Source organism: Cnephaeus nilssonii (genome assembly GCF_951640355.1).
Source record: "Cnephaeus nilssonii genome assembly, chromosome: X".
NCBI classification, from domain to species: Eukaryota; Metazoa; Chordata; class Mammalia; order Chiroptera; family Vespertilionidae; genus Cnephaeus; species Cnephaeus nilssonii.
Genome location: NC_137071.1, coordinates 3,180,157 through 3,195,723, shown reverse-complemented (window position 1 = coordinate 3,195,723; position 15,567 = coordinate 3,180,157). Strand labels below are relative to the sequence as shown.

General features: G+C 47.0%; 1 protein-coding gene and 1 pseudogene across 2 annotated transcripts; both read left to right on the top strand.

Annotated features, from left to right (window-relative positions):
* The first annotated feature begins 283 nt into the window (after positions 1 to 283).
* Positions 284 to 1,046, top strand: LOC307096169 (ferritin light chain-like; annotated as a pseudogene). Its single transcript has one exon. The product of its transcript is annotated as a ferritin light chain-like (transcript).
* Positions 1,047 to 13,549: 12,503 nt separating this feature from the next.
* On the top strand, positions 13,550 to 14,194 carry LOC307096070 (claudin-34-like; the record flags this gene model as incomplete). Its single annotated transcript, XM_079765648.1, has 1 exon — positions 13,550 to 14,194. One exon carries the CDS (start codon positions 13,550 to 13,552, stop codon positions 14,192 to 14,194), a length of 645 nt encoding a protein of 214 aa, XP_079621774.1.
* Between the last annotated feature and the right edge of the window lie 1,373 nt (positions 14,195 to 15,567).

Below are 15,567 nucleotides of genomic sequence, written 5' to 3'. Positions count from 1 at the left end.
AACGCATAATAATCTGGCCACTCAGTGTATATCCTATAGAATAAAAGTCTAATATGCAAATTGTCCCCTCGACCAGCAGGCAGGCCGGCCAACCGCCCATGTCCCCTCCCCCTGGCCAGGCTGGTTAGACCCCACCCATGCACAAATTCATGCACCGGGCCTCTAATACACACACACACACACACACACACACACACACACACACACACACTGAGTGGCCAGATTATTATGCGTTCAGCCCAGATCTCTCTCTTGCTTCAGCAGTGTTTGGATGGAACAGACCCAGGGACGCCCGTTCTTTCAGCCTCCGGCCTCTCTCCTTCGTCTCATCCAGTCACCACCTTCAGCACCACCTCCGGGACCAGCCAACACACCGTTTTTTTTTTTTTTTCTACCTTAACTCCTCATTGCTGAACAGCCATGAGCTCCCAAATTTGTCAGAATTATTGCACCGAGGTGGAGGCTGCAGTCAATCGCCTGGCCAACCTGCACCTGCGGGCCTCCCACACCTACCTCTCTCTGGGCTACTATTTCGACCGCGACAGTGTGGCTCTGGAGGGTGGGGGCCGCTTCTTCTGCGAGTTGGTGGAGAAGAAGCACGAGGGCACCGAGCGTCTCTTAAAGTTGCAAAACAAGCGAGGCGGCCGCCTTCTCTTTCAGGACGTGCAGAAACCTTCCCAGGAAGACTGGGCCAAAACTCAGGACGCCATGGAAGCCACCCTGGCCTTGGAGAAGAGCCTGAACCAGGCCCTTTTGGAGCTGCATGCCCTGGCTTCTACCCGTGCAGACCCTCATGTCTGTGATTTCCTGGAGAACCACTTCCGGGGTGAGGAGGTGAAACTGATCAAGAAGATGGGCGACCACCTGACTAACATCCGCAGGCTGCCGGCCCCCAGGCTGGGCTGGGCGAGGATCTCTTCGAAAGGCTCCCCCTCAAGCATGACTAGGAGCCTTTGGAGCCCAGAAACCTTTCAGAGGTCCTCCCCACTGCATCCCCCTGGTGTCTCTGGCTTTTACCTGAGCCTCTTCCCGAAACTACTAGCCATTCTTTTAACCATCCTGGAGCCCTCTCCCCTGCATTGGACCAAATGAAACAATAAAGCTTTTTGCAGCAAAAAAAAAAAAAAAATCTGGCCACTCAGTGTATATTTATATTTATTGTTTCCTCCAAAACACACACACACACACACACACACACACACACACACACAATGATCCAACTGAATGGCTGAATAAAGAAAATTTCTGCCTTCCACGCACACTGTCTGACTTTCCTTCATCAATGTGAAGACTAGAGGGACTGGATGCATCGTTGTTTGTTTCCTGCGGACTTTAAGGTCCATGCTGCAGTGCTCTTTCTGAATTCCCAAGTTTATTAATTTTTAAGTAGGAGTGTCTCCATTCATGTGATACAGTCCATTGTGTTTCTAATCCACTCTTTAGGAGTTGCTAAGTATGCACTCACACAATAGACCATCCCACTTTGAAGAAACCATTATGGATTTCCATGTGGAGTCCCAGAGGATTAAAGCAAAGCCCTGGAGCTTACGGGGAGTGCCCCATTCTTGTGACCTGTCAGGCCCCCGAGTCAGCTTAGCGATTAATGATCCCAATTCACGAGATTCCAGGAACTGTGATCATATCAAATGACAGACAGCGGACAACAGGAGAGCAGTGGCTCTTTTCGCTTCCTCTTTTGTAACACAAAGGAAACGCGAGCCAATGTTTCCAGGTGTTGCTGCTTTTCTTTGACCCTTTTCAGCTGGGGAGAAAGAGTCTGGCATTCAGCCCTAGCCGGTGTGGCTCAGTGGATAGAGCGTCGGCCTGCGGACAAGGGTCCCAGGTTCGATTCGGGTCAAGGGCACATGCCCAGGTTGTGGGCTCGATCCCCAGTAGGGGGGTGGGTGGAGGAGGCAGCCGATAAATGATTCTCTCTCATCACTGATATTTCTCTCTCTCTTTCCCTCTCCCTTCCTCTCTGAAATAAGTAAAAATGTATTTAAAGAGTAAAATAAAACCTTCTCCTGAGGATGCTCTTGAGAACTGGAGCATCTGGAGCTGCCTCAACTAGAAATGCTTGGGGGTCCCCTCACGTCCACATACGCAGGCTGGCTGGGAGCCTTGACTGGTTGGTACAGGTTACCAGAGCACCCTGCCTCAAGATGGGACCCACTCTGCTATGCTGCTTATGCTCAGACTTCCCCATGGGGTTGGGCAGTGTGGCTAGACTTTTTCCTTTCTTTTTTAAAAAAATATATCTTATTGATTTTTTACAGAGAGGAAGGAGAGGGATAGAGAGAAACATCGATGAGAGAGAAACATCGATCAGCTGCCTCCTGCACACCTCCTACTGGGGATGTGCCTGCAACCAAGGTACATGCCCTTGACCGGAATCGAACCTGGGACCTTTCAGTCTGCAGGCCGACGCTCTATCCACTGAGCCACACCGGTTAGGGCCTAGACTTTTTCTTAAACCACATCCTTGCTTTTCTCCCAGTCCTGCTTTCCTCACTGCCTTACCGACTTCTCCTGCAAGCAGCCCCCAATAAATTACTTGCCCAAGGACCCCTATCTCAGGCGTTACTTCTGGGGAACCTGACCCAAGACAATGAGCAAGTTCACTTCCAAGATATTCCCCGTACGGATGACCATGTGGGGCTGGGCATGTAAGGACATTTTTAGCAAGTTACTCAGATGTGGGGACCCATCTGCATTGCTGTAAGACTCACATGCACAATTTTCACATCCCACCTATAATAAGGTTTCGCTGACTAGATAGTAATTCAATCTCACGCAGATTGTTTCTAGGTGAGAGAAACTGGGTGATGGACAATCTCCTTCTCACCAGCCCGAATCGTTAGTGTAAGTGGAACATGTGGGTTGGCTTTGTTGAGGTTGGAAGGCATTGGTGAACTCGGGGAGGTCACCAGAGACACCCACTGCATCTGTTCTGGGTCATTTTGTCTCAGGAGGAGCATGTGGAATGTCCGAGGCCCTCACTGCAAGGGTCAGCTCTTCTGTGGGAAAGGGCCGCGATGTGTCTAAGTTTGAACTCCAAAGGTGCCTGGCCAGCTCCTCCCCAGCCCTAAGCTCACGAGGAAGGGCAGCCCCAGGGAGCTCCCCATCGGGGAATGGAAACAGGGTTCCATGAAGAGTCTATTCCGGGTGCTCTCCCACCAACCCAGGCCTGGAATTCTTGGTTCCCACAAAACCTCACACAGCTGGCCGCAAGTTTGATGCCGGGCCGATGGAACTGGAGCCACACCCCGAATGAAATTTCCCTCTGGGTGGGCCAGGACCCCCCTTCCTATGTTTCCTTTTCCTCCTCCTACTTGACCCAGCACAGGGGTCAGAGATCGGCATGAAGTAGTCATATGTCTCCAGCACACTGGAAATGAATCGTCACAGTCAGCATCTCACAGGGTCGGTAAAAGCCTTCTGCAGATTTTCCACGCTTTCAGACGAGTGAGACAAAACCGTATCGAAAAGAATCTGTTCTCAGAGGAATCCCCTCACTGTCAGGGCATTCTTTTTAACAAACCTCAAAGCCTTCACATTGCAAATGAAACGAATTCCCTTTTGTTGAGCCTTCGCGGGACTTTCTACTGAGCTTCCCTGCTCAAAAGCATTCTGAAGGCAAGCCAGAACTCTGTTGAAAGACAAGATATTACCAGAAGTTTCTTTGTAAAATATGCCAGCTATTCACCTGACACGCCTCGTGTTCTTCTGGGTAAGCCACCGGGGAGCCGCACACCAGGCCACGCTGTGGCAGATGCCTGTGGAACACCGCTCCTGCTGGCCAGTGCATGGCTATTCGCCCTCTTACCTTCCCACGGAGGGATCTTTTCATAAACGCCCCTCGCACAGCAGTGATCACGTTTATTATGGAGGCGATGCGCCCCATGTGGGGACCTGCACGGGAATGTTCTTGTAGTTCTGCCCTAGGAGAGGCTTTGCTTCCTCCAAACTACTGGCAGGCTTTATTTCTTAGGCAACATGAATCACACACTTGACTATATTTTTCCTTTTTGAGTGAGCCATCACAAAGCTTAGAGCCAAATTTTGGCTCATCTTTGGAGTGGAACCTGCATAATTTTTTTTCTATTTTCTTCCTTTTTTCATCCATCTGCACTTAAAACATCTATCTATCTATCTATCTATCTATCATCTATACACACATACACACGCACACACACTAGAGGTCCAGTGCATGAAATTCATGCATGGGGGTGGAGGGGTCCTTCAGTCCGGCCTGCCAATTGCCCCTAACCACTCACCTGCCTGCCTCATCGCCCCTAAACACTTGCCTGCCTGCCTGATCACCCCTAACTGCTCGCCTGCCTGCCTGATTGCCCCTAACTGCCTCTGTCTTGGCCCCTGCTTCCGCAGCTTCATCCAGAAGGATGTCCGGAATGACGTCTGGAAGGTCATTCAGCTGTCCGGTCTAATTAGCATATTATGCTTCTATTATTTTATATATATATATATATATATATATATTTCAGACCAGGAATCTAACTGTGACCTCCTGCTTCATAGGTCGACGCTCAACCACTGAGCCATGCTAGCCGGGCCATCTGCACTTTTGTAGGCCCCGAGTTTTAAGTTTTATACCTATTTCATCTCAGGAAATCTAGGAAGCCATCTAGAATCCTTTACCTATCAAGGCAAGGGGTAAATAGAGTATTATAATCATCCCTGATTTTGAAAATCTTTATCAAACCACTTCTCACTCATCTTTAATAAAAGTACCAAATACATAACTGAACGGCAAAAACAAACAATGGGTAGAGAATCCGAAGAGACATTTTCCAGAGAAGATATGCAGATGGCCAGAGACACATGAAAGATGCTCAACATCACTAATCATCAAAGAAATGCACATCCAAACCGCAATGAAGCCAAAACCAGTTTGGCTCAGTGGATAGAGCGTCAGCCTGCGGACTGAAGGGTCCCAGGTTTGATTCCGGTCAAGGGCATGTACCTTGGTTGCGGGCACATACCCAGTAGGGAGTGTGCAGGAGGCAGCTGATCGATGTTTCTCTCTCATCGATGTTTCTAGCTCTCTATCCCTCTCCCTTCCTCTCTGTAAAAAAAATCAATAAAATATATTTAAAAAAAAACCCACAATGAAGTACCACCTCACACCTGTCAGAGTGAATATCATCAAAAAGACCAGAAATAACAAGTGCTGGAGAGGATGTGAGAAAAGGGAACGAACCCTCATGCACTGTTGGTGGGATGTATGTTGGTGCAGCCACAGTGGAAAACAGAATGGAAATTCCTAAAAAAATAAAAAATAAAACTAGAACTACCATATGACCCAGCAATTCCACTTATGGGTATTTATCCAAAGGATATGAAGAAACACTAACTCAAAAAGATATATGCACCGCTATGTTTTGCAGTATCATTTACAATAGCCAAGATATGAAAACACCCTTTCTACTGCTGAGTGAACAAATAAAGAAAATGTGGCCCTAACCGGTTTGGCCCAGTGGATAGAGTGTCGGCCTGCGGACTCAGGGTCCCAGGTTCGATTCCGGTCAAGGGCATGTACCTTGGTTGTGGGCACATCCCCAGTAGGGAGTGTGAAAGAGGTAGCTGAATCAATGTTTCTCTCTCATCAATGTTTCTAACTCTCTATCCCTCTCCTTTCCTCTCTGTAAAAAATCAATAAAATATATTTAAAAAAAAAGAAAATATGGTACATGTACACAATGGAGTATTACTCAGTCATAAAAAGAATGAAATCTTGCCATTTGTGACAACATGGATGGACCTTGAGGCATTATGCTGAGTGAAATAAGTCAAAGACAAATACCATATGATCTCACTTATATGTGGAATCTGAAAATACAAAAACAAAAGCCCAAGTTCACAGATATAGAAAGCTGATTGGTTGCGAGAAGCAGGAGGGTTGGGGGTTGGGGGTGGGGGTGGTAGGCAAAATGGGTAAGGGAATCAAAAGGTACAAACTTCTAGTTACAAAATAAGTCATGGGATGTAATGTATAGAAAGGTGAGTATAGTTAATATGCTGTATTATATATTTGTAAGTTGCTAGGAGAGTAAATCTTTTTAAAAAAATATATATTTTTTATTGATTTGGGAGAGGGAGAGAGAGAGAGAGAAACATCAACGATGAGAGAGAATCATCAATCGGGTGCCTCCTGCACACCCCACACTGCGGATCGAGCCCGCAGCCCAGGCATATGCCTTGATCAGGAATTGAACCGTGACCTCCTAGTTCATAGGTCAACGCTAAACCATTGAGCCATGTGGCTAGGTGAGAGTAAATCTTAAAAGTTTTCATCACAAGAAAAAGAACTCTGTAACTATGTATGATGACAGATGTTAACTAGATTTATGGAAATAATTTCACAATATATACAAATATCAAATAATATCAAATCATTATGTTGTACCGTTTACCTGAAATTAATATGTTATGTCAATTATTCCTTGACATCAAGCCTATATTCTGACATGGGATTAGAATTTACAAGGACAATTAAAATGTCAGCTCTGGTTACAAACCGGGGGTGGGGGGTGGGGGTGGGGGATCCGGATACAGGGTAGTACTTGCCAAATGTGTGCAAAATGAGCAGGAAAAGAACATTTTTTCCTATTTGAGAAAACAAACTGAGGTCAGAGGATGTTGGACAGAGGAAGTGGTTGGGGGAAAAGTCCCATGAGGCCTTGAGGCATGGATCTCCTGGCAGCAGCCCAGGCGACTAAACAAAAACCTATAAAACATAAGAGCACGTCTACTATAATGGCTCTGCGTAAGTTATCCCAAACAATTTGTCTCTCCTTTGCAAGATATTTGCAAGAGGTGGTCTGGTCATCTTAGCATAGGATGTATTTCCTCCTCATGTAACATTTACTTTAAAATGATTATCTGAGCAACCAGATCCAGTGGGAAAGGAAGTGGGGAAGAATGTCAAGAGGAAGAGAGTTCTGGAATTGTTCGTACTTTGCAGTGACCACAAACATTTTTGTCTTTGTTTCTTTTGTTTCTTTCATTGTTTTTTGGGACATTACTCAGGAAACAGTTTTGAAGAAAAACCCAGAAAAGCACAAATAAGGATAATAGTTAATAAAAATAGTACGTATGTAATAGTTCCCACATGGAATCTAACCATGACCAATGGCATGAAAGCTCAATTTTTGGAAAAACTCAAGCCCCAAAATACACATTGAGAGTCTTAGGGTGTAAGTGAACTTTAGACCATTGGCATAGAATTGGAAATGTATGAGCTGTAAATGGTTGAGAGGTTTCATCAAAGCAAGTCTTTGTTTACAAGTTTAAATTTAGCAATTTTTTCATGCTAGTCACTGAAAATGATGCTGAAGCTAAATTCAAAGACTCTAAGTGGCTCAGTGGTTGAGCGTTGACCTATGAACCAGGAGATCACAGTTTGATTCCAGGTCAGGGCACATGCCCAGGTTGCAGGCTCGATCCCCAGTAGGGGGGGCGTGCAGGAGGCAGCCAATTAATGATTATCTCTCATCATTGATGTTTCTATCTCTCCCTTCCTCTGCCTCTCTAAAATCAATTAAAATATATTAAAACAGCCCTAGCTGGTTTGGCTCAGTGGATAGAGTGTCAGCCTGCGGATTGAAGGGTCCCAGGTTCGATTCCAGTCAAAGACACATGACCAGGATGTGGGCTCAATCCCCAGTACGGGGCGTGCAGCAGGCAGCTGATCAATGGTTCTCTGTCATCATTGATGTTTCTATCTCTCTCTCCCTCTCCCTTCCTCTCTGATATTAATAAAAATAATTTAAAAATATATATATTAAAACAGCAACAAAAACCAAAGATTCTAAATAGCTCTTACATGGCTATCTCCCCTTAATCAATCCTTTTTCCCTGGGTCATTGTTGCCCATGACATTGAGAAGCCTGGGGCCCAGGCTCTCCCTTCCCCAGCCTGTGCAGATGCTCAGTCCTTTCTAGAAGGAAGCCTAACGGGTTGCTCTGTCTTAAGGCTTTTGCCTCATCTGACCAGAGAACTCCAAGCTGACAGCAGGGAAAGCTGAAAACCAACTCCAATCAGAACAAGACACCCAAGGCAGATTTGTCAAACATCCCTGTGAGATGGAGTTAGAGCCTGGCAGAGGGGTAGGTTTTTACTCTAGAAATGTTCATCAGTGGGACTGGACTCCAGAAGAAGGACACTAAACACAGTCAGGGGTGATGGTACGTGCTGGCTCTGCCTCTTATTGGGACCTCAGACTGTCAGTTAGGCTTATTCCCTGCAACAGGCCATGGAAAGCTCTCTCTGAAAATCTCCCATAGCCTGACTCCTACCTGGGGTTGAAGCATACACACAATGAAAACAAAACAAAACAAAACAAAACAAAACAAAACAACCCAGGCCTATGTGCATCCATTAGCTATTGCCACAAATAATGCTGCATATAAAATCCCCCCAAAACTCAGTGGCTTAAAAACCAACTACTTATTATTGCTCACGAGTCTCTAGGACAGTGGTTCTCAACCTTCCTAATGCCGCGACCCTTTAATACAGTTCCTCATGTTGTGGTGACCCCCAAACATAAAATTATTTTCGTGGCTACTTCATAACTGTCATTTTGCTACTGCTAATGAATCATAATGTAAATATCTGTGTTTTCCGATGGTCTTAGGCAACCCTGCTAGCGGTTCTCAACCTGTGGGTCGCGGCATTAGGAAGGTTGAGAACCACAGGTATAAAGACTAGTTGGCGGCTTGCAACCGGCTATCCTTAGCCTTAACCTCGAGGCACTTACAGTTTTAGCTTTGGCTTTCTTTCCTTTCCTCCTTTCCTTTCTTTCTTTCCTTTCTTCATTTCCTTCCTTCCTTCCTTCTTCCTTCCTTCCTTCCTTCCTTCCTTCCTTCCTTCCTTCCTTCCTTCCTTCCTTCCTTCCTTCCTTCCTTCTTCCTTCCTTCCTTCCTTCCTTCCTTCCTTCCTTCCTTCCTTCCTTCCTTCCTTCCTTCCTTCCTTCCTTCTTCCTTCCTGCCTTCCTGCCTTCCTTTTCTTTCTTCCCTCCCTCCCTCCCTCCCTCCCTTCTGCCTGCCATCTATCTATCCTTCCTTCTTTCCTTCCTTCCATCCATCCTTTTTCATTCTTTTTAAAATATATTTTATTGATTTTTTTACAGAGAAGAAGGGAGAGGGATAGAGAGCTAGAAACAATGATGAGAGAGAATCATCCACCAGCTGCCTCCTGCACACCCCCCATTGGGGATGTGCCCACAGCCAATGTACATGCCCTTGACCGGAATCGAACCTGGGACCCTTCAGTCCGCAGACCAACTCTCTATCAACTGAGCCAAACTGGTTTCGGCCATCCTTTTTCTTTTCTTATTTCCTTCCTTCCTTCCTTCCTTCCTTCCTTCCTTCCTTCCTTCCTTCCTTCCTTCCTTCCTTCCTTCCTTCCTTCCTTTCTTCCTCCTTACTGCCTTCCTTCCTGCCTGCCATCTATCCATTCTTCCTTCTTTCCTTCCTTCCTTCTTCCCATCCATCACTGCTTCCTTTCTTTTTTCCTTCCTTCCTGCCTTCCATCCATCCTTCCTTCCTTCATTTCTTTTATATAAGATTTGTCTTTTAAAAAATATCTTTTTCTTGATTTTAGAGTTAAAGGAAGAGAGAGAAACATCAATGATGACAAAGAATCATGGATTGGCTGCCTCCTGCATGCCCCTCACTGGGGATCCAGCTCACAACCCAGGCATGTGCCCTTGACCAGAATAGAAACCAGGACCTTCAGTCCCCAGGTCAACATTCTATCCACTGAGCCAAACCAGCCAGGGCAATACTTCACCTCTTGAAGACCTGCTCCCTGACTCTGGCCCTTTAAGAAGACTACTGTCACAGGCCTGCAGACCAGCCCTGGGAGCCATGGAAACATGAGAATGTTTGGTTTCCTTATTTGTTACTGCTTGGCAGTGGCTACCATTTATACTTCTGAGACGTCCTCCTCCTGCCTTTTTGTATTGGTTGGTAACAATTGCGCTTTATTTGTCCCCCTGGTTAAGAAAGCCCTGAGATTTCTTGGGGCGGGGGAGGGGGCGTGGAGGTGTCACTTTATTCAATCCTTTTATTTGCTCGGTGAACAGGTTAACTGTCATCAGTGGTCTTACAGGAGAGATGGACCCTAGCCACCTTCCTTCCTTCCTTCCTTCTTTCCTTCCCACCTGCTCCACTTCCTTCTTTCTCTCCTTTCCTTCCTACCTTCTCTCCTTCATTCCTTTCTTTCTTCACTCTCTTTTTTCCTCTCAACCTTCCTTCCTTCCATCTTTCTTTTCTTCTTTCCTTCCTTCCTGCCATTTATCCATCCATTCTTCCGTCCTTCCTTTCATACTTTCTACCTTACTTTCTTCCATTCTTCCATCTTTCTAACCTTCCTTTCATCCTTCCATCTTTCTCTCCTTCCTTCCATCCATTCTTCCTTCCATTCTTTCCTTCCCTTCCCTCTTTCCTTCCTTCCTTCCTTCTTTCCTTCCTTTCCTCCATCCATTCTTACTTCCTTCCCCCCATCCATTACTCCTTCCTTCCTCCCATCCATTACTCCTTCCTTCCTCCCATCCATCACTGCTTCCTTTCTTTCTTTCTTTTTTAAATATATATATTTTTATTGATTTCAGAGAGGAAGGAGAGGGAGATGGAAACATCAATGATGAGAGAGAATCATTGATAGGCTGCCTCCTGCTCGTGGCATGTGCCCTTGACTGGAATCGAACCGGGGACCCATCAGTCCACAGGCCGACACTCTATCCACTAAGCCAAACCAACTAGGGCTGCTTCCTTTCTTTTTTCCTTCCTTCCTGCCTTCCATCCATCCTTCCTTCCTTCATTTCTTTTATATATGATTTGTCTTTTAAAAAATATGTTTTTCTTGATTTTAGAGATAAAGGAAGAGAGAGAAACATCAATGATGACAAAGAATCATGGATTGGTTGCCTCCTGAATGCCCCACACTGGGGATCCAGCTCACAACCCAGGCATGTGCCCTGAACAGAATAGAAACCAGGACCTTCAGTACCCACGCCAACGCTCTATCCACTGAGCCAAACCAGCCAGGGCAATAGTTCACCTCTTGAAGACCTGCTCCCTGACTCTGGCCCTTTAAGAAGACCATTGTCACAGGCCTGCAGACCAGCCCTGGGTGCCATGGAAACATGAGAATGTTTGGTTTCCTTATGTCTGTTACTGCTTGGCAGTGGCTACCTTTGGTACCTCTGAGACTTCCTCCTCTGCCTTTCTGTATTGGTTGGGTAATGATTGCGCTTTATTTGTCCCCCTGGTTAAGAAAGCCCTGAGATTTCTTGAGGGGGGGGGCAGTGCGTCACTTTATTTAATCCTTTTATTTGCTCTGTGAACAGGTTAACTGTCATCAGTGGTCTTACAGGAGAGATGAACCCTAGCCACCTTCCTGCCTTCCGTCCTTCCTACCTGCTCTCCTTCCTTCCTTCCTTCTCTCCTTCATTCCTTTCTAACTTCTTCACTCTCTTCTTTCCTTTCAACCTTCCTTCCTCCCTCCCTCCCTTCCCCCTTTCGTTTTCCTTCCATCTTTCTTTTCTTCCTTCCATCCATCCATCCATTCTTCGTTCATTCCTACCTTCTCATTTCGTTCTTCCTTTGTTTCTTATTTCTTTCCTTCCTTCCTTCCTTCCTTCCTTCCTTCCTTCCTTCCTTCCTTCCTTCCATCCATTCTTCCTTCCATCCACTGTTCCTTCCTTTCTTCCTTCCATCCATCAATCCTTCCTTCCTTGCATCCGTCCTTTCTACCTTACCCCCTTCCTTTCTTTCTTGCTTTGTTTCTTCTTTCCTTCCTTCCTGCCATTTATCCATCAATTTTTCCTTTCTTCCTTTCATACTTACCACCTTCCTTTCTTCCTTCTTCCATTCTTCCTTCCTGCAACCTCTCTAACCTTCCTTTCATCCTTCCATCTTTCTCTCCTTCCTCCCTCCCTCCCTTCCATCTGTCATTCCTTCCTCCCTTGCTTCCATCCATCCTTCCTTTCTTTATTCCTTCCTTCCATCCAGTCTTCCTTCCTTCAATTCTTTCTTTCCCTTCCGTCCTTCCTCCCTCCCTTCCTGTCCATCCTTGCTTTCTTCCTTTCTTCTATTCATCATTACTTCCATCCATTCATCCATTTATCCATCATTCCTTTCTTTTTTCCATCCTTTCTTCCATCCGCCTTCCTTCCTTCCATCCATCCTTCCTTCCTGTATTCCTTCCTTCCTTCCTCCCATCCATCACTGCTTTCTTCCTTTCTTTTCCTTCCTTCCTTCCTTCCTTCCTTCCTTCCTTCCTTCCTTCCTTCCTTCCTTCCTTCCTTCCTTCCTTCTTCCTTCCTTCCTTCCCTTCCTTCCTTCCTTCCTTCCTTCCTTCCTTCCTTCCTTCCTTCCTTCCTTCCTCCTCCCTCCCTCCCTCCCTCCCTCCTTTCTCTTTCTCTCTCTCTCTCTCTCTCTCTCTCTCTCTCTCTCTCTCTCTCTTCTTTCTTTCTCTTTCCCTTCCCTTCCCTTCCCTCCCCTTCCCCTTCCTTCCTTGTTTCTTTCCTTCCTTCCTTCCTTCCTTCCTTCCTTCCTTCCTTCCTTCCTTCCTTCCTTCCTTCCTCCTCCCTCCCTCCCTCCTTTCTCTTTCTTTCTTTCTTTCTTTCTTTCTTTCTTTCTTTCTTTCTTTCTTTCTTTCTCTCTCTCTCTCTCTCTCTTTCTTTCTTTCTTTTTCTTTCCCTTCCCTTCCCTTCCCTCCCCTTCCCCTTCCTTCCTTGTTTCTTTCCTTCCTTCCTTCCTTCCTTCCTTCCTTCCTTCCTTCCTTCCTTCCTTCCTTCCTTCCTTCCTTCCTTCCTTTTATATAAGATTTATCTTGTAAAAAATATGTTTTTCTTGATTTGAGAGTGAGATGAAGAGAGAGAAACATCAGTGATGAGAGATAATCATGGATTGGCTGCCTCTTGCATGCCCCACATTGGGGATCAAGTGTACAGCAGGGGCATGTGCCCTGATCAGGAATCGAACCCTGACTTCTTAGTTCTTAGGTCGACGCTCAACCACGCCTGCTGGGCTGTAGCCAATCTTAACTGAGTCTTTTTTTAAAAATTACTTTATTGATTAAGTAATTGTGTCTTTCAACAAATGTCCAGAAGTGGAACTGCCTGTTTGAAAGTTTGTACATATTTTTATTGACTTTAGAGACAGAGAGGGAGAGGGAGAGAGAGAAACATCGATTTGGGGTTCCACTGATTGATGCATTCATTGGTTGATTCTTGTATGTGCCCTGACCAGGGATTGAGCTGTGCAACCTGGGCCTGTTGGGAAGATGCTCTAACCACTTAACGGTCCTGCAGGGTGAAAGTCTGTGTACTTTAAGGCTTTCAGTAAATCTTGCCCAAGGACCCTTCGCCAGCAGAGCATGGGGGTCAAGTGTCTCCATTCTCGAATATGGCATTTCCCTCTCCAATATAGCACTGCTCACCCCCGGGGTCAGGTCCAGCCCGTGGGTCCCACCCTCATGTCGCTCTCTATTGGTTTGCAGGTCCCCTGGATACAGAGCCATGGCCTTGTTCGACAAGGCCAATTGCCAGGCAGCGAGTTTAGCCATCAACATCCTGGGATGGCTCTTGATCGTGGTTTGCATGGGCCAGGCTAATTGGCGAGTATGGTATATAGAGAGAAGCCCCGAGCCATCCTGGGGGCTGGCCTATGTAGGGATGTGGAAGGTCTGCACTTACCAGCCCAACAGCCCCCAGACCAGACCCATAGCCTGTCACCGCTACACCTACAGGGACACCTACCTGCCAATGGATATCCGCTTCGCTCAGAACCTGCTGCTGGCTGCCAGCCTCCTCGGTCTCCTCGGGAAATGGCTCATGATCATGGGCCTGCGGAGAGTGTACTCGGGACAGCTTCAGAAGGACACCACCTGCAATCTGTTCCTCATTTCCAGAATCCTGAGCATCGTCGCTGGTTCATTTATCTTCATCGCAGTGCTCTGTAACCACCACGCGGTGAAGAATGAAGAGGGCATACACTTTCCGCCATCCTTCCACATCCCGTTTACGCCGGAGCGGCAGGAGATTGGCAGCACCGTGTATCTGGCGGTTCTGGCTGCATGCCTGATGCTGTTGAGTGGGCTGTTTACCATCTCTTTCCAGCTGCCCCCCAACAGCCAAATGTACCCCCAAATCTCACAACTGTGAAATTCCCGGTTGCATAGCTTTGCAAATCCACGATGAGCAGTTTATGGGGGTGAAGTAACTATGAAATAGATCCAAGGGCTCATGACCATGGCAAACGTCATCTTGGCAGAAAGTGGCCATATCCTGCTATGAGCAAATTGGGCTCATCGATTGGTTAAGGAACTTTCATTAAAAAAATTCCAAAGAAACCACTTTCCACCTGTCTTACTGAATCTGGATTTTAATTATTATTGAGTAAACTCGTGTCCTGGTGCACGAAGTTTGTGCCCATTAAAAGGGGATTAATTAGAGGAAATATTTTAATATTGCTATTTGCCCTTTCTCTATAATAGAAGTATCAGAGATGAAAGAAAATTAGTAAAATGTATATGAAAATATTCCTCCTGTCAGAGTCTGTGGCACACCACGGAACCCAGAGTCAAGTCCCCGCCCACCCACGTGAGCCTCAAAATTGTGCGAGACCCAGACCCAGCCAGCCCCCACTCCCATTGGGCTATATCCAGACCCGGCTGGTCCCACTTTTGTGAAGCCCTGCTGGATGGGGCGACACAGCATCAGGTCTCCTGGCCTGGCGCCGGGGGTCGGGACATGGCCTGAGGTCCCCCAGCCTGGGCTTGGGCGGGGGGCACGTCCTGAGGTCTTCCATCAAGCCCTGCCATATGGGGGGCATGGACTGAGGTCCCTCAGCCCTGGCCCGGATCGGAGTGTGTGGCCTGAGGTCTCCCAGCCTGGGCCTGGGTGGGGCATGACCTGAGGTCTGCCAGCCTGGGCCAGGTGGGGGGCATAGCCTGAGGTCCCCTGTCAAGTTCCACCAGGCGGGGGTGTGGCCTGAGGTTCCCCCTTCAAGCCCTCCCGGGTGGGGGATAAGACCTGAGGTCCTCCGGCTTGGTGCCAGGGTAGGGGGCGCAGCCTGAGGTCCCCTGTCAAGCCCCACGGGGGCGCAGCCTCAGGTCTTGCTGATTGCTCGTTAAAGCTCTTTAGGGGAACTTCGCCTATGCGGTGGGTACAGCCATCTTGTGTTATGGAAAACCTAACTCCGCTGTGGGCACCGCCTTCTTTGTGGTGGAGTTAGGGTCAATTTGCATATTCCCTCTTTATTATACAGGATAATCAATGCTATACACCGACTGTGTGGAAATGAGAGTTGCTGGGATTCTCACAGCTCCCTATCAAACTCCCACTAAAAACAACTGGCCTGAGCTTCCCTGGCATGGCCCTAACACCTCTCCATCTCATGCAATTCCCCAAATGTGCAAAAGCAGAACAGCGGGAGGAATCCCCCTTCCATGACCAGACTCAACAGTTACCGCGCTTTTGCCATATTCGCTTTCTCTCTCCTTCCTTCCCTTCTTTTCCTCTACTTTTCTTTCTCT